Genomic DNA, 26,503 nt, shown 5'->3' with positions numbered 1-26,503 from the left:
TCTTAACACTAGTGTGTCAGGGTAATGGCAGTTGGAGCTTGTAACATTTTCCACTGAGATCAGGGAAAAACAAAACTGTTTTCTGAGTGAGAGCCAGGTGTGCATCCCACAGTGTCCATCACTATATAATCTATATAATCTTAGTGATTACCCCACTTAAATGTCAGGATGAAAAATAACAAAAGTAATTAAAAAATTGTTGGTTTATTGCTTGCAAACATCACATATAAACATTTTGATTTGTAATCAGATGGCTGTGTTACACTGATCACTTGTGGTTTCACAGAAATTTAAAAAATGAAATGGGAAATGTTGCAGCTCTGCATAGAAAATAAAACTCTTTGTGATATAATGTGGATTGTATGTATGCTCCGGCTAAGTCTTAGTGGAAATTTTTTTTTTTTTGCTAATGTTCGCAGTTAAAAGATTGAGGAAAAGTGGAAAATTAATACAGCAACAAAGATGGACATTTAATCTCCAATCAGCTGCCTTCAAAACCTTTCTTTTTTTTAGCAGACCATTTTTGTGCTTGTTTCCTGGTTGTACCTGTTTACTTGTCCTCTTCTGTGAGTTGTGGATCAGCTACTGTAACAGACACTGAAGCTAAAAGTCTGCAGTGAAACACTTTGAACTTTTTCCCCTTAGTTTATTTGCTGGAGGTAGAAATCTTTGTAGCTGACTTAAACACTTTGAAAATCAAGACTGGTACAAATCCTTTTTCTAATATTCACATTTTCATGTAAAAACTAATTTAAAGTCACACCTGTGACCTGTGTGATTTTAAAGCAACTCTTTAGGTGAGGTTTAACTTGACCCTTGGGATTATTTCAGCTTCTTGGGTTTGAATAAAACAGTTTTCTATTGTACATTTAAGAGAAACATGAGTGAAAGACATCAATCACCAGCAGATGTTACAAAATGTGTCCCACAGCCGTATTGCCATCATAAATCCAATATTTCTGGTCATTAAAAAGTTACAGTCTAAAGCCACAACTTGTGAGTGGAGCCTCTGCATTAGCAACTCATTTCCTTTGGCTGCTAGCCTTAGAGGTCCCCTCTTCACAGACAGGAAGTGATTGTGGTTTTAGGCCCTCAGGCCACGAGCCATGAGGCAGGCGAACACCGTCATCACCATCTTAGGCTTGACTTCCACCAAGTCCTCGGGGAGCGCATACACCCGAGCGCCAATCTTCCTGGACATGGAGATGGCGTACCTAAAGACACAGTAATTGTTGGATTAAATTCCTGCTGCTGGCGATGCAGAGACATTTCTGAACTGTTAAGTGATAAGAAGCTGTAAGAAGAGCTGTACGCACTTTGCGTTGTTGAGTTTCTCCTCGTCAGTCAGGTCTTCGGTCTTCAGCAGGTCGTACCGGATGGATCCAGGCTGGATGGTATCAATCAGGTCAAGAACCGGCATGCTGGTGCTGATGGACCGGTCCTAACCAACAACAACAGCAGAGTTAATGTAAATCTCTCATTGTTTAGTGTTACAGATGTGAAACTACACTGCTATGAGCCTGGTTGCCATCCAGAGTGTAACCAAAAACTCCCTGTTGGGTTTTTGTTCTTGTTTCACACAGAGGATAACCTGTTAAGCAGTTTCATCAAGGCCCAGTGTAACATAAACTTGGATTATTCTGAACCACAAAGCATGCAAAGCAACTCTAGCGAAGTTCAGCAATAAAGATCTGGAGCTGGAAAAAAGTAGAATAGGTTCCCTTTAAAGCCGTGATAAATCTGTGCACAGGAAGTGATGTAATCAAAACTTTGACACTGGAGCATTTAATTGGAGGCTAAGGAGGATTTCCATGTCCATACTGTCGAGGTGTGTTACCTTAAAGCTGGAGATTGTGGATTTTCCGGCCCTTGTCAGGTTGTCGTTAACCCAGGACACGATGGTCTCATCGATCACCTTTTGCCCATCGCCAAGGTCCTCCAAGATATTCAGGGTGTACCTGGGTGCACACACAGGTAGCTTAGAGATTCCTGAATCGGGCATTTCTAAGCAGACTAAGTTAAATAGTTTCTGGTTCCATACACCCTTCAGTGCATTACCACGCTTTCTTTAACAGCCAAACCCCCATTCAAATATCTGCGGATTTCATATCAGGTTAGAACAACAGCCCTCACAAATCAGAGCAATCAAAACAAGAAGATGAGACCAAAGAGATGTGAGAGGTGAGTGAAGTGAGGTTTTACCTCCTCATGAGCTGCCAGAGCAGAGCGAGGGTGAGGGTTCGATTCCCTTCGTTCAGATCCTGACCCGCAATGCCGACCAGAGAGAACTTGGCCTCCTTCTTTCCCAGCTCCACGGCGTAGTTACAGTTCTCCAGCTGGAACGCACAAACAAAGGCTCGGGTTCAGCACGGATATGTGGATGCTTGAAATCCCTAAAATATTTGATGTCCTGTTGTTTACAGCTGGACACAGGCCAGATCAGGTGAATCCTTTCACAGATATGTGTAATGAGTCATTACAACATGCATAGTATGTGTCGTAATGACAAACGTCATTACGACACATAACAAAAAAAAATTGTTTGTGAAAGATGTTTTCATTCCAATCATTGGCTGCTGTGAATGAATACAGAAATATTTCAAGAATTCATAGTGGGATCAGGGTGGGATATACCAATTTGCCATCACCCTTTTTTGTGTCGTATAAACATCACATTGGCCTCCAAACAGCAAACTGAAACAAGCACAAACAGTAGACTGTCTCGGTTTGGCTGCTTTACAAAACTGCAGAAATGCGAGCGAACATCACTGCAAATTTTGCATATAATATGAATGGAAATTTGAGCTTTCTAGAAAAGGCAACGTGGATTTGGTGCACAGTGTCAAATTTAATGAAAATGTTTTGGGGGGTTTTCATATCCATCATAAATGGATGTCTTTCCCCTTGAAGAGTGAGATGAGAGTCCTTTGAAGAACTGACACAGAAAGAGCCATCGTGTGTGACTTGAACTGTGTTGAGCTGTTGTACCTTCTTCATGTTGCTGCTCAGTTTAGGGTAGGGAGGTTTGTTGACTCTGTCCCAGTCCACTGGTACTTTGATCTTCTCGTACAGCTGGAAGATCACCAAGGCGTCGTCGATGTCTCTGCAGCACAAACAAACACATCACGCTGCTTTGCTGTTGTAATCTGGAGAATGTGTTCATATTCTCAACATGCTGCATGTCAAAGAAGGACAGAGGAAGACCGGTGAGGTGTCTTACGCGTAGAGATGGTTGACACGAGGGTTGACTCCCAGTGAGTTCATCCAGTTCCTGAAGGTGCGCTCCTCTCTGGTTTCACCTGGAAACAAACAAACAAACAAAAAAAGTCTGCTATTAAACATCCATGGCAGGAAAACTAGGGCACAGAGATCGGGAAAGTTGGGAATCTCTCACATATGAATTAAGCCCGCTTTGAGTGCTCAGAAAGAGTAGAAAAGCGCTATATAAGAACCAGTCCATTTACCATTTACCATTTACATTACCTTCGATGGAGCTCCAGTCGATGTCCTGGTTCTCTGGCTTCTTCAGAGCCGGGTATTTGTTAAACAGATTGGCAACAAAAGCCAAGTTGAGTTTAGGGTTGCCGCGGACGACATCTGTGGGCATAACGAACTGTCTGCACCCGAGCCGGTCGGCCTGGTCCAGCATGAGCTCCGCTCGCTTCAGGTCGTCTTTCTCCTGCAGAGCGAGCAGCAAGGGCGACATTAGAATGTGAGAACCAAATCAGAGTTTCCTGCACTCAAAATAAGCTGCTGGCCCACACACCTGCTCTCATCACCGCACCGGCCGCTGATCCCAGCTGATTACTGCACTACTTAAGATGGCGAGTCTGCACTAGTCTTCGCTGGATCGTTGAGCTATCAGCGTCAGTCAAACTTGTGTATCTGCCAACCTGTATCTTGAAAGCCCTTTGTTATTATCCCGCTAACCCGACCTTTTGTGTTTAGATCGTTTTTGGAACCGGATTCTGAGAGGAGTGACTGAGGAGGAGCTTTTGTACAGAAAGTGTGGAGCACCCTTCCCCCTAACCCTGTTTCCCACGGACCCTGGCGACCCGGACCCGTTTCCCCTGCACGTTGTATATAGCCACTTGGTGATTGTGTTCACTGTGAATAAATGCACTGTTCTTCACTTAAAGGAATACCCTGGCCTGCGCCTGAGTCTCTTTCGGAAACCATATCAGAACTAGTCCTATAAATGGTCACTATGGCTATCAGATGCATGCTCGGGTGTCTTACCCTGAGTCCTGACATGTCAACGGCAATGGGGGGAATTCCCTCTTCGTCTCCTTTGGGTGCCACCTGGTTCAGCAGGTTGTAGTACGCCTTCGAATCCTGGAACAAACAGTTTGGAAAGGTTACCTTCTAGCAGCCAAACAAAAACTTCACACTGTAGAGAAGAAAAGGTCTTTAATGTGAGTCTGTCTGTAGTACGGTATCGATGAAAAATTGATGTTGGCTGATTTTACTTTCGTTTAAGAATAAAAGTGATCACAACTCGGCTACTCCAGTTCTTTTCTCCGTTTGGTCTGTGGGACTCTGAGAACACAGAGTTAGACTTACTTTTGCTGATGTTGTTTAAACCCAGCTTGTGTTTCTGGGCCTGAGACTGCTTATGCATTATACACATGGCCCAGGTGTGTGTGTGTGTGTGTGTGTGATCACCTTGATGTCGTTGTTGAAGTTGTTGATCTTGCCACAGCCCGCCTCCTCCAGGTGATAGTTGGCCCAACGCAACAGCAGCTCCTCGGGGGAAAGTTTCATCAGATCCTCAAGACTCTCTCCATCCCGCAGCAGAGCGATCAGAGCTGCACGCATGTGTTTTCATTAAAAACATCCTCATGTGCATGGAGTGAGTATAGATTAGCTGGTAAGCAACTGAAAAGTAGCTGGTGGCTTTGGTTTTACTTTTGTCTTGAATACATGAATCTGATTCTCAGCAAGTAAATAATATCACTTCCAAAGTATTTTTTTAACATCTGTGGTCATTTTTTAGTCTGTTTTTAGCTTTCATTGTATTCTAAATGAGAAACACATGCACCTTCATTCCTGCTGAGCTCAATGTCAGCGAACAGCCCGATCTTGATGACCTGCCACAGCAGACCCAGGACCAGGTGCTGCCTGCCCTCCTTCAGGTCCTCAGCTCCAATGTTCACCACATGGCAGCCAATGGCTGATGCAGAGTTCAGGGCCAGGTTCAGGTTCTCCTGTTAGATCAAGCAGTAAGATATCCCATGCACAGAGACTCTGTTAGACTGCTGATTGTGCACAGTGGTAGGTAAAGGAGATGAAAAGCGTTGCCAGAATCCAGGAGAGTCTCACCTGGATGGTGAAGGGTGTGAGCTTTTTCTTGTTGATTGTTCTCTCATCGATGGTGTCGGCTACAGACAGGTTGATCATTTTACTAACAAGAGAGGAAAAACATCCAGATTGATAACGGAACTGTTTTCTTTCCCCAATTCGAAAGTAGAACTGATAAAGGCTTTTTTTTAAATGTCCCTGAAGCTAAGATATCTCAGCAAAGAAGTACAGTACATTTAAGAGATCTAAAAATTATTACACAGTATCACAGTTGTCTTCTTTTTTGGAGTTGGATTTCTCATTTAAACTTTTAAATTTGCTCAAATTTTCAGTTTATAACCAACCAGTAAAGTTATTATAGCTATTTAAAACTGAAGTAATATCCAACCCAAGCACGTCTGTAAAAATTATGCAAACTGGGTCAACCCCTGTATGTAAAACCGTGATTTAAGTTTTCAGGAAGTCAGCTGTTGTTCCTGTGAAAGATAACGTACCAGAGAACGATCCCATCTCCCATGGCGGTGAACAGGTCGTTGGTGTTAGGATCCATGGGCAGAACATGTTTGCAGTCTGGATCCTTCTCCAGAGCTTTATTGATCCAGTTCACAAAGGCTACCTTTTCCTCCTCTGCAGAACAAAAAAAGCAAATTAAAGTGAGCAGCTGGATGATCATCTGCGTCGACCACGTGCAAAATATTAACAAAACTGATTGTTTGGTTTTTTTTGTTTCTTTTTATAAACATATGTGTGTCAGACTTTGGTGTCTGATTCATTCAGATGATTTCCTGAGGCAAGTTCAACAATGCACACATATAACAACAGATGTACTTTTTACTGACTCAGACTATTTGAATTTTCTATCGGTGGCCTCATTTATCCTGATGCATTTCATTCACACAGGTTAGCATCTCATATTGAATAATAGGTTTGTTTTATTGTTTACATAAACACTTTTAAGCTTGGTTGGCATCAAATCAAGTGAACTATTGATATGAAAACTCTCCAGTAATGTCTAATGTATTCAGATGGTTTGGGTGTGTGTGTGTTTCCATATCTTTGTGGGGACCAAAAATGAGAATGTTACTATGCTTACGGGAACCAACAGACCTTATGGAGTCAAAATGCCTGTCCCCACAAGGTTGAAGGCATTTTTGAGACTCAAAATGTGGTTTTAGTGTCAGGCTTACAGTTAGGTTATGGTTAGGTTTAGGCTAAGGGTTAGGGTTAGGCACTCATTTTTGATGGTTAGGGTAAGCGGCTAGAGAGAAAGCGTGATATCAATTTGATGGCCCTACTAAGATATGAAAACACGACTGTGTGTGTGCTGACCTGAGTAAGAGTGCTGAGTGCCAGTCTGCTCTGAGGTTCCTGCCACATTACAGATGCCCTCCTTCTTGGTGATTGCTTTCTTGAAGGTCTTTGCAACCTCTGCACTCTTTAGTCCATGGACAATCTGGAGATGGGAACAAGAAAGAAAGGTGAGAAATAATCATTTATGCAGTATGCATGAAGTGAGTGATCAACACACTATGTCTGCACTGTGTATTTGTCTGATCATTCTACAGTAAACTCACTTCAGTAAACTTATCAAAGTTGAGCTCTTCGCTGCTCTTGCTCAGCTCCTGGATCATCTCTCTGACTCTGTAGCCTGGCAGTGAAAGGTTGGCGGCCTTGAGGACAGCATCAAGCTCATCCTTGCTGATAATGCCGTCATTGTCCACATCTGGAGGAGGATGGAGGGGAAAGCACAACTTTAAAGAGGGTCCATTAAACTTTCCCTATAAAGTCTCATACAATGAAGACAGTAAAGGAACTCATGTGAGCCGCTCTGAATGGCTCAGGCACAGCTCTGTATGATGTCAGGTGGATATCCTTAAGTTAATATGGTCATCTCAGGCACACAGCGGGTGGGTGGAGCTTCTGTGCGCCCAAATCATCTCCTCTTCAACTCCAACCAATCAGAAGAAAGATGGAGTGAAGCTAAAGTCATCATGCAAAGCTACTCTACTCTGCTCTATTCACTCTGCTAACGGCGCAGATTGCACACTACTCTCTAACACAATGTCCGGCCTGAAATATTAGTCATAGGTATTGTTTCATTATCTAACTTCATGTCCGGTGTGTAACTTCCTTCTCATCTCTGTGGCTGCACAGGCTGCTGAGATTACACATCATCCTTACTCAAATATTCAAAATGATATTAGTTTAACCTGTTGCTGTGTCTTCTTAGGGATCTCTTCCTTACATGGCATTTGTATTTATTTGAATGGTAACTGTATGAAATTTGGAATGATCAAATCTTTGTCATGAGAAGAAAGAAAAATACTATTAGAGGAAAGAACTATCAAAAGACAGCCAAGTCTGACTTTTCCCACTCACCCAGGACATTTTAAACACACTAACAGAGTCAAAGTCTTACATCTTTTGAGCACACCTTCAGAGATCCTCTGAACATCAGACTTTTAGTCACTTTAATTTTAAAACTGTGATTTTAAAACTGTATATACTGTATATTCTGTGTATTTATTATTTCACTCTTATTGCCTGTTCTTATTGTCCTTATCTTCAACGTTATGCTACTCTGTTGTTTGTTAATTGCACCTTGGGGATAAATAAAGTCTTTCTGATTCTGATCTATCTTACCAATTTTAGTGAACGCTTCTCTAAGATCCTCCAGCTCCTCTGCAGTGATCGGTGGGGCGGCCATGTTGAAGCGTGAATCAGTAGAGGAACCTGAAACTGGCACAAGAGAAAAAACACAAGACATCCTTAAATTTAAAAGTCAAAGCCTGTCAGCACTGAGGAGCATGTAAGCAGGGACCATGTGGTGGAGAAAGAAAGAGGAAATTCAAAGATGGTATCCTGATTTTCTACTGTGAAGCAAACTGCTCAGTTCTCACTTCTGCCAGTGTAAAACTTCCTGCTTGTGCTTCACTTCCTGCCTGACAGACAAAAGCCTCTCTGTTCATTACTGCTGCGTGTGTAATAAGATCAGAGCACTCTGAGGTCCCCCAGGTAACCTTTAACCACCCACAGTCAAGTCGCAAGTACACACAAATTCTTTGCCAAAAGAGGAAACAGCACAGTGATGCTCTGGTTCACAAAAACCCTGTTTAGTAACCAGAATCTTTTCATTCACATTAAGCTGCGTCTGCATTTGTAGATGGCGGTTGTCTAGTCGACATTCAAGCCTCCAGTTTTGTAATTACCACCTCATCATATGTCAATCAAAAGTATCCTTTGCTCTCATTGGTGGTTGCATCAGCTGCTCACCTTGAAGCTGAACTTGGAAACGGCCTATTTTTGTTTCACTCTGTATCCCTGACACCCTGCAGTCTCCAGTCGACACAACACTGCTGGTCTCTTCCTGTGTGGAGGTCTCTGAAGAACATTTCTAGAAACACGGTCCCTCTAACAACCCATGCAATAAATAAAGGGTCTACCCAAAGCTGTGCAACAACAACAAGTCTCACTCTATGGGGTGGTACTTTTTAATTGCTGAGAATCTTTTGAGGTACTGAGTGTAGCCACTGGTTTAGCAGCAGCTACCATCGCTTCAGTAAATCAAGGAATCGCTCTATGCATCTCTGTTAGTCTAGCTTGATGACTGTTTATGTTGTTTGGACATAAATCAAATGGATTAGGGTCGTCTCATTTTGACGGTATTTTCTCTGCTGCTAGGCAATCAGTGGGCGGAGCCATCACCCCTACTACTGGGCATCAAAAGAGGTTCTTATGCTAAAAGATTTGTGATGTAACAGAAAATTCAGATGATTGCAGTTTAGAGCCAAAGAGAATTAGCTCAGAGACCACAGCAACCAAAGCTGCAGCTGTCTGAGAATTTACATTTCTGGGTGTTATCATTACTGATTTGATTTATAGTCAAAGACGACGTTACCCTGTTTGAATCTGTGATAAACAATGAACCACAATTTAAGCTAGTGATTAAATTAAGAAGAATTAAACTAATTTATTTAGTTTTTGAGAGCTGATGAAGAGATCAAGAGATGGATGGATCGATGGCATGTTCAAACTCTGTCTAGCTTTCATTTGGGGACAAACATCCACCAGGAACTGGAGACAGAGATCAGCAAACAGAAACTCTCACATCATGTTGTTGCATGCAAAAATGCTGCAGTAGAGCTAATGATGTTTTATGTGTAAGCTGACTCTCAGCTGCTGAAGGCACATTTTGCTCCTTGGATGTAGAAGTTTTAGTTCTGAGGACTGCTGGGAGCCCATCAACCTCAGCCTTTCAGCCTCTGTCTAAAACAGCTTCTTGGACGCAACAACACAGTCAGGTTTTACTCCTTTAGATGTTCTTTACTCACAAAAAAGTTGAAATTCACAGAGAGGAACTGAGCAACTGAAGATGTGATCGATGATCTCAGTTCAGTGGGGAAGTTTGAGGTCACATCGCAAATGAGGCAGAGCAGTGCCAAACTTCAGACTGCAAGTGTGGAAACTTTGACTATTTGTAACATTTACTTCTGATGCTGTAATGTGACAGAAGGTCCTTTATTTCACCGTTCTGCCAGTTTTGGTTTAACACTCTAGATACAGATTTATTTATTCATGTACTATTTATGCCACCGAGTAAACCTAATGTTTCCAGTGTCCCTTAGGCAACACAGAGACTAAATGAACAGAAATCATTGCATTATATTCTCCTTGCACTATCATGCGTTGCATTTTTAAAGAACGCGATTTAACTGGAGCGCTGTCGATTTTTGCAGCCAAACAGTCACGTTGACAATGACCACATGTGTTCATGACCTGTTTCTTTTTTGCTTATTAGAAAGGAAAAAGCAGCAGATAAGGAAGAGTGAAGCAGTTCTGAGTAGCTGCCAATCACATGACACACAGGATGTTCTATTTCAGTCTGTCATGATTCACTCCGAGCATTTGTCGACTTCAGATCCTTTTTTGGCAGTCGAATGTGAAGAGAAACACAAAGTAACATTTAAGACAAAAGGAGGAACGGGGGTACAACAGATTTACAGGGAAGACGGTTTGATGATGACTTTAAAATTTATGACTTTATTAATGAAATTGTTGGATGAAAAGCAACCTGATGTAAGGGATGATAAGAAAAGGCAAATTGCTGTAAAATGCATATCGATTTATTAGATGGTGTCGCAGTATAAAGAGAAGTGTCTCAGCCTGCGTTTCCATGTTATGCAATTGAAGGATACTGATGAAAGATAAGTAACTGATTGCAGACAGCTGTAAGGTAATGACGAAATACTTTGTTTAAAATGACTGTTGTAAAATTACCTGTTATACCAATGTTAATGAGGGGCAGCCAATCAAAAGAAAGCTGCCTTAAAAAGAGTAAAGTTAGCTGATTCCAGGTGATCTATCCAAGATAGGATAAATAAAGACGCAGCTAATATTGGTATGAGTCAGAATATGTAAATGTGTAAAAACACCCAAACTTCTTCTCCTTTCTTTTTCCCCATGAATGCTAAAACCGCTAAAGCTAACCCCACTGAGCTACAAGTGAAGAAAAAAAATAAAGAAAGACTTAATGATGCACATTTGTGGATCAGATCCATAGAGATGACAGGTTACAGATGTATGAATCATTTGGATTGAACTGTGCAGGTTACAGTAAATGTTTCTCAGCCTCAAGTGGGCAACAGTGAAATGTCCTTCATGGAGGGCCAGACTGGGTTTTGTTTAATTGTTTGTAAAGAGTGAGAATAGGTGTAGGAGATGATTAGCTCCTTTCTGCAGCAGCCCTTTGGACTTGGAAGCAAGGCACTCAGATACACTAATAAAAAGATTCCTCGCCCGCAATGAACATGAAACAATAAATATGAGAACAATGCAACTGAAATATAAGGTTAATTTATTCAAATAATTCATGATTAAGGAAAATGTGCCTGGTGTAAACTGCATTTGTACTAATCAAGTAAATTTCATTTGGGCAGATTCCATTAAATGTAACATTTCACATTTACTTGTGTAACTAAATTATTTGGGAAACTTACATGTAATTAAATTAGTTAGCAATAAACACAGCCTGAAGTCAGCAATAGATAGATCTATAGATACTTACATAATGTTACAGCAGCATGATAAAGGATAAAAAATAGTGCAGTCTAAGATATACAAAGATAAACAACATAGTTGGATAAATGTGCCACAAGCACCCAAAAAGGGCCTTATAAGGGCTTTATACTGTTAGATTATTTATACTATTAAATTTGGGCAGATTCTTTTTCTTTTTTTCGAGCGTGGGTGAATGACAAACGCAAGACTCAACCACTGGCAAACATTAGCTGCTGCTAGTATGTCTGCTCTGGCACTCTTATTTTGATTTTGGAGCCAAATTCACCATGCGCACACATGTAAGCTTTTCATATCTTTTAGGTACGAGAATTAGCTTTGAGCCACTGAAAATCAAGCAGCCTGTTAGACAGCAGCCAGAAGTCAGAAGCAGAAATGAAACTCCGCTCAGCAAAAGTACAGGTCTTAACACTTTTAATGTGCTAAAAGTCTTGCAATGGGTCATGGAAATGAAATGACTCAGTCTGGCCTTTATGGTGCAAAGTGTCGCTGAGCTCTTCTGCACTGATGCTCTTCCATGATCTGCCTCAAACTATCTCTGTGGCAAGTTTCTTTTCACAGTTTTATTTTTAGAGATTTTTTAGATCAACTATTTCTGATTTAGCATCTGCATGCATGAGTTCTCCTTTTGTTGCTAATATTGTTTTCCTTCTGAAAACTTTAACCGCCTTTAAAACAGGGTTTACGGTTCACATGGTTTAACTTTCTCATGTACATGGGTCATGAGTCTGTGTGTATTTCACCTTTTCCCAGCACTGCTTTGTATCTTGACTCTGGCTAACACCTGGACTAAACAGCATTTATAATAAAACAACAACAACAAAAATATTAAAATCTAAAGTTACTTACACATGAATGTTGTGTCTGAAATCTCTTAGTGTAATTTCTAACATAGTTAAAATAGTGAAGTGTTGCTGAAGCTTTGATGATTTAGGATTACTAAATATGTCCCCAGCGAGAGGCGGGGCATGCACTAGCCAAGTCATCAGCCTGTCAGCCTGTCAGAAGCAATCAGACAACCACGCTCACATTCACACCTACACCCCAATATGCACGTCTCTGAACCCAAAACGAACCCACGCAGACATGAGGAGAACGTGCAAGCTCCACGCTGAGAGGCCCCAGCTGGGATTTGTACCAGTTCTTCTGCTGTGAGGTGACCCTGCACCACTGCGCCACCTGATATTAAAACAATCTAACTGTAAAGATTTCCACCTTCCACTTTGAAAATAATCGGAGAACATGCCACCAAAGCTCTGCACGCTGCTATGGTGAGCTGGCGTCATTACAGAGAAAAGCGTGGGGGGAAAACATGATGCAAACAGGCCATTTTAGTGTGTTCTATGTGTTAAAGCGAGGGCGGTATGTTTCCTCACCGCAGCATCGCATATCCCATGCTTCGTGCATGCTGTCATTTGTTTAACAAAGCCTCACACCACAGGAAACGCTTTTACACCTATGTTTCTCCTCATTTCCATTCGGCCTCTTAATGGCCTGCAGCGGCACGATCTAAAACATGCAACACTAGCAAGCGTCAACAATTTCCTGCACTGAATGTGCACGTGTTGCTTCATCTGTTGGCAAGCATCCTGTTTCATCAGAATATTGCATGATTGACAAGTAAAATCAAATAGCAAAGTAGTGTAGCAGAAGTATTATTATTTGGTAAACATGAGTACAAGTACTTTAAAAAGCTGCAAAAAGCACAAAGAAAGAGGGCCGTCTCAAAGCATCATGGCCCCGATCTCATCTCTTAGTGCGCATCGTCCAAGCGGCTCTGAGTTAACTGTATCCACAGCTTAGCATCTTCTCCAATCATAAAGTATTAATCGCTTGTCCTGAGATGATCTCTAGATTTCTGCCCACCCATTGCTACCTTAAAGGGATTTTTTTGCAGTTGAAGTTTGAAAACCGCAAACTTCCTTTTTCAGCTCTCTGCACTGTTCCTCTCCCCCATGCAGGCCTCACTCTGCTTCTAACTGCTCTTATTGTTTAATTTATGTGTGGCAGGTGTTAAATGATTAAAGGCAACATGCACGCTGTAAACAAGGCGTTTAGGTTTGGAGCAAACAAGGTTTGGAGTTTTGTGCTGTTGGTTTCTAAAGCAGGGCAGGCTTTAATGAATACAGCAGCAAAACTGAGCTGCAGTCAAGAAAGATCCAGCTTCAGTACTAAAATCAATGGCTGTGCAGCTATATATGCGATAATACATCATTACAAAGATGTCCTGCAGAGATGTCCTTTATCTCTCGGTCTTTCTTGCTCTCTCTCTCTATCTTTTAATATTTAATATCTATTAAATATTAAAAAGAAAAATCTGAGTCTTTCTCTCACCCTGCAGTTACGCCTTCAGGAAATACCTACGTGGATTAGAAGCCACCTGCCCTCTACCTTCTTTACCTGAGAGACGTAGTGAGGAAGCTGATCTCTGGGCTCGGAGGGTTACACTTGTCGTCTGTCTTTATCTCTTTTGTCCTCAGTCGGTTCTTCTGGCTGCTGTGCCGCTCACTGCTTTTCAGACAGCGCACTGAGTTGGGACCGAAAGCAGGGCAACGACGCATCTATTCAAATCTAAGAGGAAGGAAGTGACATGCAACACTTGAAACTAGAAACAGGAATGAAAGGCGTTTTTTGTCTTTATATGGCAATGCGCGGTGGCTACAAGTCAAGGTGACCCCCCACCGCTAAAGGTTTGAAGCTTCTTTTACAGTTTTTGAGCAGTCGCCGTGGACGTTTAGGTGTCGCAGGACTCCAGTGGTATCATTTAAAACATTGTGACATCAAAAAGAAGGTGTTAGTTAAAAGAAACAAATTCAATAGATGAATCAATACTGAAGAAATGTGGGCAAGTAGTTTTTCTCCGTCACCTTATATCATTTAGTATCTACTTATTTAATCTGCAGTTTCATTTTTATTTGGATATAATTGTGGTTGTTAGTGTTGTTGTTGTTGTTAGATAAAGCAAGGAGGGAAGCTGAGAGGCAGGTAAAGACAAAAAGTAGAGAAAGACTACTAACAGAGAGCTGGAGTTACAGAGAGCCATGCACGGAGGAACAGTTAGGTAAACTACAGCTGTGCTGTGAAAAAGAATATTTTCATGCCCACCTGTAAAAAACTAAGTGTGGCATTAATGCTTCCATAGAAACTAAGAGGGTAAGTATCAAGTGCAGTTAATTAAACGACGATCAAAAAGTGTGAGCACCTCTAAAAAGCAGAGGTTGTGGCAGTTTGCAGGTCTGGAGTAGTTAAGTGCAGGGGTGTGTCAGCACAGTGCATCAACCTTCCCAAAGTTCCAGCAAATTCCCTCCAAAGTCAGACTGTGCAATTCTCAGAGAACCTGCAAAAATACACAACAAAAAACAATGTCAGACTTTAAAGACTGCAGCTAGCAAGCTAATGTTAAAGTTCATGATGGCACAATTAGAAAAAGACTGAACAAATATGACTTGTTTGGAAGGTTTGCCAGGAGAGAGTCTCAGCTCTCTAAAAAGTACATCTCAGCACAAACCACAAAGACATCTGGAACAATGTCCTTTGGATAGATGAGACCAAAGTGAAGATGTTTGACCATAAAGCACAGCACTGTATTTGGAGAAACCCAAACACAGTTAATAAGCACAAACACCTCATACCAGCTGTCAAACACGGTGGTGGGGGGGTCATGATTTGGTCACAGGACCTGGGCACATTGGTGTCACTGAGTCACCGCGAACTATTCGAGAGTCAAATGTGTGACCATCTATCTGATCTCTAATGATCCCAAGCACACCCATCAAATCTACAATAGAATGGCTGAAAAAGAAAGGAATTGAGCTTGTGTAATGGCGGAGTCAAAGTCCAGACCTCAGTCTGACTGAAATCTTGTGGTAGAAACTCAAGAGAGCAGTGCGCAGACAAAAAACCTCAAACTTCAACAAAGTGAAACAACATTACAAAGAAAATGGACCAAAATGACTCCACAATAATGTGAGATACCAGCAAGTCATAGAGAAAAGATTACTTCTAATTATTGTACTTAGTGCACTTTGTTTTTCACAGGATTGCTCAGAGTCCTCTGAAAGCTCTCTTTTTTACGACATTATACAGTACTGTGCAAAAGTCTTGAGCCACCCCTCACTTTTTTATAAAAGGGAAAATAGGTGCAGTGATTTATGGAAACGTGCAATTGTATCCTTGTAACTACCTGAAAGTCCATATTTGGCATGGCCACCTTTATTCTTCAGCCTGAAAACTCATAGGTAAGCTACTAAGTAATTTGTGTAATCTCTAAAGGTTGATTCTGTTCATCTGGATGTAGCATTTTCACTCATCCAAGTGACTTCTTCAGTCTCAGCTGACTGCAGGTTTCTCCAACCTTATAAACAGTACATTTGCATAATGACTGAAACCAGCCCACTGAAGGAACAATGGGCTGGGAGGTCAGTTCCTTCATCATAATTATGCAAATTCTCATGACCACTGATCAAAGCCCACTGATCAATGGCCATGAGTACCATTCACAGAGAGTTGGGGAATGGCTGCAATCACAGCATTGTACGATGGCGAAACATGTACCCTTAGGCCCCCTCCTCGATTCAGAGATGGTCTTTCCCTTTTCATGTAAATGGCCTCCTTGACTCTGCGCTCAAACCAGCAGGAGGGGAGGAACAGGGAGGAACGCTGGTTTGAGCGCTGAGTCAAGGAGGCCACGTCCAGATGAACAGAATCAACCTTTGGAGATTTACTTACCTGGATGATTGAGCATGCATCAAGATAATTTGTGTAATAGTTTGAACCAAATATTAAAAATATGGATTCATCACTCCACTAGCCCACTGACTGCGTTACCCCTGAATGTGTGGTTTGTTATCTAATTGTGAAAACAGCTGGTTGATCCTGGTTGTTCCTACGGGTCACTTAAGCAAAGTAGTGCCGTGTAGTAGCTATTTGTAGCTGTGCCCATAGAGGGATGTTCTTACAAAAACACTTTCCAAAGAGCCCACATGCTGCCACCCACTGGACTCCTGGTGACCACTTGACTGTTTCCATCTATTTTAAGATGTGACTAATTACAAACAGAACTGGAGTACATAATATGTCCGCTAAAGTGTTTTTGCATAACTTAACTAACATGCCATTTTAAGCCTTAGTGTGTTATTCTGCTAGGCTAGGTTCTTAGCAACTCAGGACTATAGTAAATGCTAACTAAATCATATTTTTAATGTTTCTCAAACTTTTAATAATGTTCTGGTGATAAAAATGATAGAATTACTGTTGGTGATCCCTAAGCCTGGCCACACTGTTACAGAAGCTTATCTGTTTGGCTTATTGCCATAGTAACTTTAAGGGCACTATATCTGATTTAGTTACCAGCACTACTTTCCTTGATAGATGTTATTACCTGGTTATAGGTCAATCAATGGTATTCTGCACTCTCATTGGTAGTCACTTCAATTATTTAACCATTAGTTAGTTATTATTAACCTCTGGTTCTCTTCCACAGTGTGTCTTTTGTCTTTTTCCTTCCCACTGTCACCACATGCTTGTTCAAAGGGGTTCATATGATTGTTGGGTTTTTCTCTGTATTATTGTAAGACCTTTACCTTATAATACAAAGCACCTGTTGTTGTGATTTGACTGCTGCTGTTATAAATACATACGTTTTTTTCAATGGACAAATTGTCAAGTGGAAAACTCTCTTGAAAAAAGAAATGGCCTGCTGTTGGCTGTGGTCACCAGAGGAATACAAAAGAGGAACAGAGCACATTCTCACATACATAAATCTTCCTTTTAAAAAAACAAAACAAAAAAAAACAAATGTCGTTGTCTAAATTCAAACCAAAACTGCTGAATCACTTAGTGCTGCTCAAATCTGGTCTGAGCAGTATTAAGTGGATCATTTCAAGTCGTCTGGTGAGTCAGTGACATCCAACCCAAAATGGAGCATCACATGGTAATGATGTCAGGTCAACATCTGGCTGGTGTTGAAGAAAAGAAAGAAGTGATAGATGATCAATGTTAAATTGTGTTGTAATAACTGCATTTTCTGCAGCCATGTGTAATTTTTTTAAAGTAGACTCTTGGATGCGTAAATAACAGGAAGTGCACCGCGCAATATCTGTGTCTAAACTCTGAGCACGTTCTGTTCCTCTTTCTCAACATACCTTTATTTTTATTTTACCCTTTCATATCAGAGAAGACACCAATGAAATAAATAGCATTAATGAGTCACTTTTATTTAATGTCCCAGTAAGCGATGAAGCTTTTCCTGCCTTGACATGTCAGAACAGCTGCTATGAAAAGGCTGTTTGTGTTTAGATGCACATTTATTAATACACATTTTCAGTTCATACATGGAATGAAGATCAGCCAAAGCATCAGATCCATATGGAGCAACAAAGAAACTGTGACCTTTCTCATGTCAGAGAAACTAAACTGGACAGGACAGTTAGTGCCACCTGCTGCTTGTCTCAAGGAAACAGCTGGTGTCAACACGAAGGCAAAGAAAAAGGTTTTAATGAGCTCATTTCTTTCATTTCTCAATAGATGAGATACATTTATAAATCATAAATTAACTGCAAGGCTTTGAAATTTTACATATTTACAGATCCTAAGTCACAAGTAATTTTTGCATTTGTATAAATGTACAACCTGGTTTTGCTTGTTCACAGGCTGCAGTGCAGGAGGGGCACAGTAAGTGTTGGTTTTTGATCACTGTGGGGTGCACACAGCTGGTATTTTTGAATCTACTCAAGCATGAGCGACATTGCTTTTTGTCTCCTACATGGCAGCAGGTGCTTTGACACCTCTGAATGTGAGTGGGGCAGGTTTGAGGGGATCCGTCAGGCAGCAGGTTTACACCCGCGTCCGGGAGCAGCCCTCGGGCCACATTTGCACCCTTCTCACAAACAGAGTCACTGAGGGCTTCCACTACAAACTACTGCAAACACCCTACCCCCACTCCTCCAAAGAACAAAAAACTCAAAGTCAAGTGTCATTGCAATGTGTCGCTTCCTGTTATCCTGATCTGAGAAGGTGTCGGTTGCTAGTAACTAACTAAAGTTGCTGTTTTGCTAAATTATAATTGCAAAGATGCTCGGCTCGGACCCCAGAGATTTTACCTACAGGAAAAATCACCAACATAAACTATTGATTAATCATGTTTTGTTAATTGGGGTACTATTTACTAAATGTTTATCAAAAAAGGCTAATTTGCATCATATAATATGGACTGATCTTGGATAAACATGCAGCGAACCAACAGAGACTCATAGTCCATAACCAGGAATAGTCCTAACCTTTGTGCTGTTTGTGCTTCCAGCTTACATCATGACGTTGTATTTACACTAATATTCTGATGGATTTGAATACTGCACCTTTCATAAGTAGGCCCAGACTACTTCACCCACCAGGGAGTCAAATTTGTTCACGGTGCCCCAAATTAACACTTTATATTGTAAAATGAACAATATGTGTTTGATTAATAGTCTATATTTGCCTTATCTGACTTAAAAGCTCCCTCTTATCTCATCACCACCACCATCACACTGGGATTCCCCTGGAAATGTCTCAGAGTAAGCCTACTGAACCTCTTCAGTAGAGGCACTTCATGTTTCTAACAAGTTTTATGAAGCCTGTGTCGCCTCAGGTCTGACCTCGCTAGAAAAATTTGGACTTTCAGGCACAATATCCCATTGCCTGTTAGTATCACATTAGCAACTCTTTGCTACATTCAGAACGTACTCTACACCCAGCTGGTAAACACTAATATGCATTCATAATCAACTGACAGTTCATACTACATACTACAGTTGTAGGTGAAGACGCTGGTTTCTCTTTAAGACATTCTGTTCAGCCTGTAGTAGTGTCAGATTTTATACACAGGTTGTTTTCATGTAAGATCTAAACCTGGAAGGTAACAAGTATCGTACGACTTCCAGGACTCTGATTATAAATATCAAAAACCATACCTGATTTAAATTTGATATCTCCCTTTCCAGGTTGGCTCCTTGTGCATCTCTTGACCACTTTCATTTTAGCTGCACTCGTGGGCTTCAAACTTGCGCAGCATGGAAACATGGGTTTCTTTTGCAAACTGACCCAGTTCAGTGTGGAGGAGCATCACTGGTAATGAGACTGAGATCTCTGGCTTGAATCCTGAAAACTAAAAAGTCTGCAGTGGCCAGAAGGAAGCAGAACAAGTCAGAAGCATGACTGGGAGCATATAGGGAGAGATGATCAGTGTGAGATTCTACTACTGTATGATCCTGAAGCACCTACAGCAGAACGCTGTGAATTTTATGGTCCTCCAATAATAATAATGTAAGATAAATGTGAAATCATTAAAGCAGTAGATTAGTGAAAGCATTACATTCCTTCACACGAAGCAACAAAACACAGAAACACAGCATGTTTCCTGTGTCAACAGCAGGTACCTATTATCCATTATATAATCATACAGTATGATTGTCACCAGATTGGTTCATATTTTTTCTACAGACACAGGAAGACGCTCCTGGTTTTGAATGCAAAACCCAATCAAATCTGTGTTTCCTCCCTTGAGATGCTCTGGCAGGCCTTTACTGCTTCTCTGTCTGCTTGTTTGAAGGTTTTGTTCTTAATCAAGGGAGAAATTCTCCAATCATCCCCTTTAGCTGTCTTCTGTGCTCTTTCGCACCTTTTGGAGTTGCTGAGTTAGCCTGTTCAGAATCAGAGTCAGAAATATTTTGTTAATCCCAGAGGAAACAGCATGGTCACAGTTGTTCCACAACAGTAAGAAGAGTAAGAAATATTATTTGCAATAGTGATAAGTTAAAGTATCAATATTATATATAATAGATTATACTATAGAATAGCTTTAATGTCTCTAATGTCTCTAAATCTCTGCCTAAATAAATAAATAAATCTGGGTAAATTCCCAGATGATTCCAGATGACCCCCCCTTACCCCCCTGGAAATTACACCCCTGGCATTGATACTCCAATCAATACTCTAAAATCAAGTTCAATATATAGCCCACTGAATTTTGTAAATAATTAATTTTTGGGGTAAATTAAAAAATACAAATCAAACACACACTATGAAATTTGTGTGCTGTAACATCTACTAAAAAAAATCTCTCTTTTGATCTAACAAATTATTGTAGAAATAACTGTAGAATGAGTAATCACAGTGATTTAGTGGTCATTAAATTGTGTTCAGAATTTAAAAATACTGATTTATATTTATATTTATCCGGTCTACATAAGCTGCCTTTCTAAGTTAAAAGTATTGGTATTGTTATTGCCAATACTAGCCCTGTAGTTACTTGGTATTGGATCGATTCTAACCTCTGCAGTATCGCACAGCACTACCGACTGCTCTCCCAGCTTTAATGAAACTTTGAAGTGTATCATAAACAGGAAAATGATATTAGCCTTCAGAATAAAAGTTGTGCCTAACTCCTGCACCTAACAAATTTCCAACAGGTGCGACTTTTACTTTGAAGGACAACTTTAATGGTTTCTCGTTTGCGGGCACTCTTCACAGTTTCCCTCAGGGAGAAGCGAGTCGCTCTTTACTCACAAAATATGAACTCAAACTTCACCACCCAGTGTTTAATGGTACATTCATTATACCCGCGCAAACTCCCCTCCTCTGACCTCCGTTGCGACTCAGGAAAGTCACGTGTCGATGACGTGTACGTAAACAAAGGCTGAACCAATCACAGTCGGTGAACTCCGGCAGCTGACAGTTACTTCCGCTTGTCACGGAGTTGTGTTGTCAAAATGGGACACGACAACCACCACCACCACTTATCTCTGTGTTTTTGCGATTTAATGAGGTATGTGTTGCTTTATTTGCAGTTCAGTGATAAAATGGTGTACAAAGAGCTGGTGCTAAACCCCCCAAACAAACAGGAAAAGTATTGTTGAGACACGCGACAAGCTAACTTTTGCTTAACTAGCAGCTAGCTGACTTATCATTAGCCTAATCAACAGTAATAACAGATTTACTGTCGCCTGTCCGGTTGTAACGATAGTAACAAATTAATAATTATCTTGAGTAGAGCTTGTTTTTAGTGTCACACATTGCCAGTCCTCTTTTTTCCGTCCCTCCGCAGGCTGCTGTGGTCGCTGCTGGTGCCATGCCTCTACCTGAGCCTGATCCTGACCCTCGTCCTCCTTCTGCTCCTTTTGGGGGTCCGCATGTGGCTGCAGGGGCGCCGCAAGGCCCGTCGGGCTCAGGATGATGGCCCGGCGGTGGCTTTCTTCCACCCCTACTGTAACGCGGGAGGAGGCGGGGAGCGGGTCCTCTGGTGCTCCCTGAGGGCCCTCATGCACCGGTAAAATATTTAAAAATAATTTTAAGGGAAAGTATGTTTCATGTTTGTTGTTGTTTGTAGGTTGGCGAGGAAGTCACTTCTCTTCCAGCTCTGTCCTTGATTTCACAGCTATGTTTGGTTGAAACTACCTCTACTATTGTCTCCAAGACCCACAGACCATCTAGTGAGACCATTAGATCAGCTTCTTTGCTCTCTAGCAAATAGTATAGTACAAGTGACTGCTTTTAAAAACATAAGCTGACCCTCAGACCACAGAGATAAACCCTAAGTTTAAACACTAATGTAGAGTTTCTGCCTTTATCCCAGATATCCCGGCGTCTCCTTTGTGGTTTATACGGGTGACCAGGGAGTGACGGGTGAGCAGATTCTGGAGGGAGCCCGGCAGCGATTCCACATCACGCTGCCTCGATCAGTCACCTTTGTCTTCCTGCGTCACCATGTACTCGTGGAGGCCAGCTCTTACCCTCACTTCACCCTGCTGGGTCAGAGCGCAGGCTCAATGTTCCTGGGTAAGATCTGGGCTAAAATGGAGAGACTAAATAAATTCAAGTACTTATTTATATTACAGTAAGATTTTTTTTCTTTGATTTAATATATGGGAACAAGATGATGTATATTTCTAACATTTTCTTTGTAGTCTCCACCCTATTTTGCTAACGTTTCTGCAAACATGAAACACATGATGTGTATGTGATTCCTTCATATAGATGTGATCCAGTGCTGTGGATCATATGTCTTTAATTTTACTGAATTTATTCTTTTCTGTGGGATCAACAGGTTTGTAAGTTGAAGTGACGCAGTGTGTGTGTGTGTGTGTGTGTGTGTGTGTGTGTGTGTGTGTGTGTGTGTGTGTGTGTGTGTTTTTTAGGGTGGGAGGCACTGACGGCCTTCGTTCCTGACCTGTATGTGGACTCGATGGGCTACGCCTTCACCTTGCCGATCTTCCGCTACCTGGGAGGCTGTAAAGTGGCAAGCTACGTTCACTATCCCACTGTCAGCACCGACATGCTGTCTGTGGTCAGAGAAAGGAACCCAGGGTAAAACTGCATTTAGACACAGCTCCATTTAATCCAGAGCTTCCCAAAGTATTAGCGCCCACACAAAGGCAAAGCAGGAGATGAAGCATAGCTGAATGTGTTTCCAAACCAACTTCATTCTAAGCCAAAGACTAGAAAATATGGTGAAGCATGTCTGCCCTTTGGTTTCACCTGCACAAGTGCCGAGGTCGGTCTCCCCTGCAGAATTGGTTTTCCCTTCGTCGGGAGCAGCGCTGCGCTCTTCAAATCACGGACAAACAGTATCCCACATTCTTGATTTTTAGTTCACAAACACTTGTTGTAATGACTAACTACTCCTGACATTTTGGAGATGTTAGGTCTGTATACAGTAAAGTTACAGTGGGATACAAATAACATCAGGCTGATCCTGCCACGATTTCTTTCCCCGGTTCAAACAGTATCCCACAGCTGTTGATGTTTTTAAACCCATTTTGCACAGAGAGGCATTTTTTGAGAAGTGTATTGATAGCAATGTTGAATATTATTACACAGGAACTAAAAACAACTACACGTAAAATAATCACACCGTGACGCCTCTGCCTTTCTAAATGGAGGGACAGTAACTGCGTGTGTGTATGTAAGCGTGTAAAACCTGCAGATAGTCAGATTAACATTTTGTCTCTATCTGCCATTCTGCAATTCATCTCATGTAAGCAATAACGTGGCGCACAGCGTGACGTGAAAAAAGGCACATACCTTTGACGTTGCGTGAGGAACTCAGTATTCCTTGTCCACACTAAACGCAAAAAGGGAGTTTTGAAAAAAATCGCAGTTTTCAGTGATTCGAAACGCTGTTTACGTTTGGACGGAACAGCTGCGTTTTCACAAATACCCGTGTAGGTGTGGACGTAGCATAAAAGAGTTAGTAGTTTATTTCATTGCTACCTGTAATTTGAGTGGTACTCATGGACAGAAAGAGTAATTGAAAAAAAATCATCCAGCCTTTCTGTAAAATGAAAACAGAGAATTGCTACGTACACGATGTGTTCAGTGTGGAGTGTGTTACTAGATTTGCCCTAAGCTATTCAGTTGTGCTGTATGAAAGCGTCCCAGGCATTTGAGGCTAATCCAATCCTGACCTGTAAATGTTCTGTTGTGTGATTACTCTTGCCCAAAAAAAACAAAAACCTTACCTTTCATCTTCGTCTTTATATTTCAGATTCAACAATGCTGATTTCATCTCAAGAAACCCAATCCTGAGTGCATTGAAGGTGGTGTACTACTGCTGCTTTGCTCTGCTGTACGGCCTGGCCGGCTCCTGCAGTGACGTCATTATGGTGAACTCCACCTGGACGCTGGGACACATCCTCGCTCTGTGGCGCTCTCCGAGCCGCACCAGCATCGTCTACCCTCCCTGTGACATCAGGGCCTTCCTAGATGTCCCGCTGGAGGACGAGGACGAGATGGAGGGCTGGGAGGAGCTTGGAAGAGAAGAAGAGGACGGCGGCAGAGGGGACAGGAAGCGCCACTCCATTGTGTCGGTGGGTCAGTTCAGGCCAGAGAAGGATCACCAGCTCCAGATCAGAGCATTTCGCAAACTGCTAGACAGGAAAGGGGACGGCCCAGGGGGGAGAGAGTCTCTACGGCTGGTGCTGATTGGCGGATGCAGGAACCAGGAGGATGAGGAGAGGGTGTTGATGCTGCGGGGACTCTGTCAGGAGCTGGGCATCGCCGACTATGTCGAATTCAAACTTAATATCCCCTTTGAGGAGCTGAAGAGAGAGCTGGTGGACGCCACCATTGGTCTGCACACAATGTGGAATGAACACTTCGGCATCGGTGAGGACAGCATGTGTTACTAAAACCGTAAAAAGTATTTCTTTTTCAATAGTACTTACTACACAGTTTTCCACAGAAATGACCCAATGAAAAACTTAACAGTACGACTTTTGTATCAGATCAGCCGGTCTGAACATTAATCCTCCATCTTTGTCTCCAGGTGTGGTGGAGTGTATGGCCGCAGGCACCATCATTCTTGCCCACAAGTCTGGAGGTCCAAAGCTGGACATCGTGGTGCCGTACGAAGGCAGGCAGACGGGCTTCCTGGCTGACAGTGAGGACAGCTATGCAGCTGCCATGGAAACCATCCTGTCGTTGCCACCAACCGCTCGACTGGAAATGCGCCGTAACGCCAGGGACTCTGTGGAACGATTTTCCGACCAGGAGTTTGAGTCTTGTTTCCTGGCTGCCATGGAGCCTCTGATGGGTACTCTAGAGCGATGAGTTAAAACAGATGAGGTGCCGAGTCCACCAGGGACCAGAACGTTGTTGGTCTTTTAAATAGTGCTACACACATATATAGGATTGAACAGTGAGGGTCATGTGTATGTTTAAAATGGCTTAAGCTTGAAGGTTTAAGTGTGATGGGGTGGATCATTTTCAGCATAATAATCTCACAAAGCAAGTCAACATCATCAAGACACATTCGGGGTGGACACCCAGAGAAATAATTGGGATGAATAAACAAAACCAACAAAGAGTGTAGGACTGTGCGTGTGTCACAATTGTGTGAAAGTCTTCAGTGACAGCAGAGCTGGAAGCACGATGATGGGAAAAAAATCGGGTGAAAAATCACATTCTGTTCACCTCCAAACTGAGTCATGTGTTCATATGACTTTACATAAAAAATTACAAGACACCTTGAGGTTCAGGAAATATCCTCTTTAATCTCATAATTATAGCTATTATTTATGTTCTCTGTCATATTTGCTCCAGGAACAATTTAGGCAATCCGGAGATCACCTGGGTTTTGTTAGGATGTGCAACAATGGACACTCATAAAAGCTAAAAAAAAGACAACAATAAGGTGAGGTCATCGGAAGGTAAAGCTAGGTAACAATGAAAAAGAACATTAACGGAGTTCTCACATAAAGACGAGAGAGGTGTTAACATTCCCGGATGAACGTTTAATTCCCGTGATTTATTTTCATCCTCATATCTTTACAGTTTCAGATTGGATGTTATCCACATAACTGCTTCGCCCCATATGTGCTAACAACCTTTTGTGATTAGTAAACTAAAAATACAGATCGAATCTGGTAGATAAAACTCACAAGACACATGCAAATCCAACAGCTCTAAAGAGCTTTCACTGTTGGTGGAGCTAAGGCTTCTGTGTTCGTGCTAAGCTAAGCCACACTTGCTGCATCTCTGTGCTGAAGAGAAAACTGATTGTGAGAAAGACCACAGGAACACTCACGTTTCTCAAAATGTATTTCGTTAAATAATTTAATATTGCGGGGAGAGTGACATTCCAAGCTCCAACACTTTTAAGCGTGTAGAAGTGATTTATGTCCAGTTAATACTGATATAGTTTGATTTTATTTTTTGCAGTGGCGTGATGTTAGCAACATGCTTGTAAATGTACGTGAAGGGAAGGGTGGAAATGTTGTCTGATGAAGAATTTCTTGTAACGCTTTCTGTGTGCACAAGAAGCACTTAAACCCACAGGTTTGTGGTTTTAAACCATGGCCAAAGCACTCTTAATTTAAATGTTTTTTCAGCTGTTGTATTCCTGTTTGTGATGAGGTCCAGGCATGGAAATATTATTATATGTAAAAGGCTGACTAACCTTTATTTTTAAAGATGAATTAGAACTATTTAAGTCTGTCCATGTAAAAAGGCTGTTTGGAGTTTGTTTCACTTGCAAACTGCAATTAAATAAAATAATGCTGCAATAAACGAAACACTTCAGATTTGTTGTGTGCTGCCAGCCTGTTGTAAAAAAAACACACATGAAATAAACGAGACGAGATATCGTGCGCAA

General features: G+C 41.6%; 2 protein-coding genes across 2 annotated transcripts; one reads left to right on the top strand and one right to left on the bottom strand.

Annotated features, from left to right (window-relative positions):
* Window positions 1-185: 185 nt before the first annotated feature.
* On the bottom strand, window positions 186-13,917 carry LOC113007821 (lymphocyte cytosolic protein 1 (L-plastin)). The gene is made up of 16 exons (XM_026144780.1): window positions 13,777-13,917; window positions 7,945-8,040; window positions 6,876-7,024; window positions 6,631-6,754; window positions 5,796-5,928; window positions 5,323-5,404; window positions 5,042-5,207; window positions 4,666-4,808; window positions 4,240-4,335; window positions 3,484-3,679; window positions 3,221-3,299; window positions 2,989-3,103; window positions 2,203-2,336; window positions 1,838-1,958; window positions 1,317-1,441; window positions 186-1,214 (listed from the first exon to the last, which is right to left on the bottom strand). Exons 2-16 carry the CDS (start codon window positions 8,006-8,008, stop codon window positions 1,085-1,087), a joined length of 1,857 nt encoding a protein of 618 aa, XP_026000565.1. The 5' UTR covers window positions 8,009-8,040; window positions 13,777-13,917; the 3' UTR covers window positions 186-1,084.
* A 7,127-nt stretch (window positions 13,918-21,044) lies between these two features.
* LOC113007924 (GDP-Man:Man(3)GlcNAc(2)-PP-Dol alpha-1,2-mannosyltransferase-like) lies at window positions 21,045-26,432 on the top strand. Its single transcript, XM_026144987.1, has 6 exons — window positions 21,045-21,178; window positions 21,458-21,679; window positions 21,986-22,188; window positions 22,548-22,716; window positions 23,897-24,516; window positions 24,677-26,432. Exons 1-6 carry the CDS (start codon window positions 21,123-21,125, stop codon window positions 24,958-24,960), a joined length of 1,554 nt encoding a protein of 517 aa, XP_026000772.1. The 5' UTR covers window positions 21,045-21,122; the 3' UTR covers window positions 24,961-26,432.
* Window positions 26,433-26,503: the final 71 nt, after the last annotated feature.

Source organism: Astatotilapia calliptera, chromosome 16, assembly GCF_900246225.1.
Source record: "Astatotilapia calliptera chromosome 16, fAstCal1.2, whole genome shotgun sequence".
NCBI lineage: Eukaryota > Metazoa > Chordata > Actinopteri > Cichliformes > Cichlidae > Astatotilapia > Astatotilapia calliptera.
The sequence above is the reverse complement of the archived record's forward strand: the minus strand, read 5'-3'. Positions and strand labels throughout refer to the sequence as shown.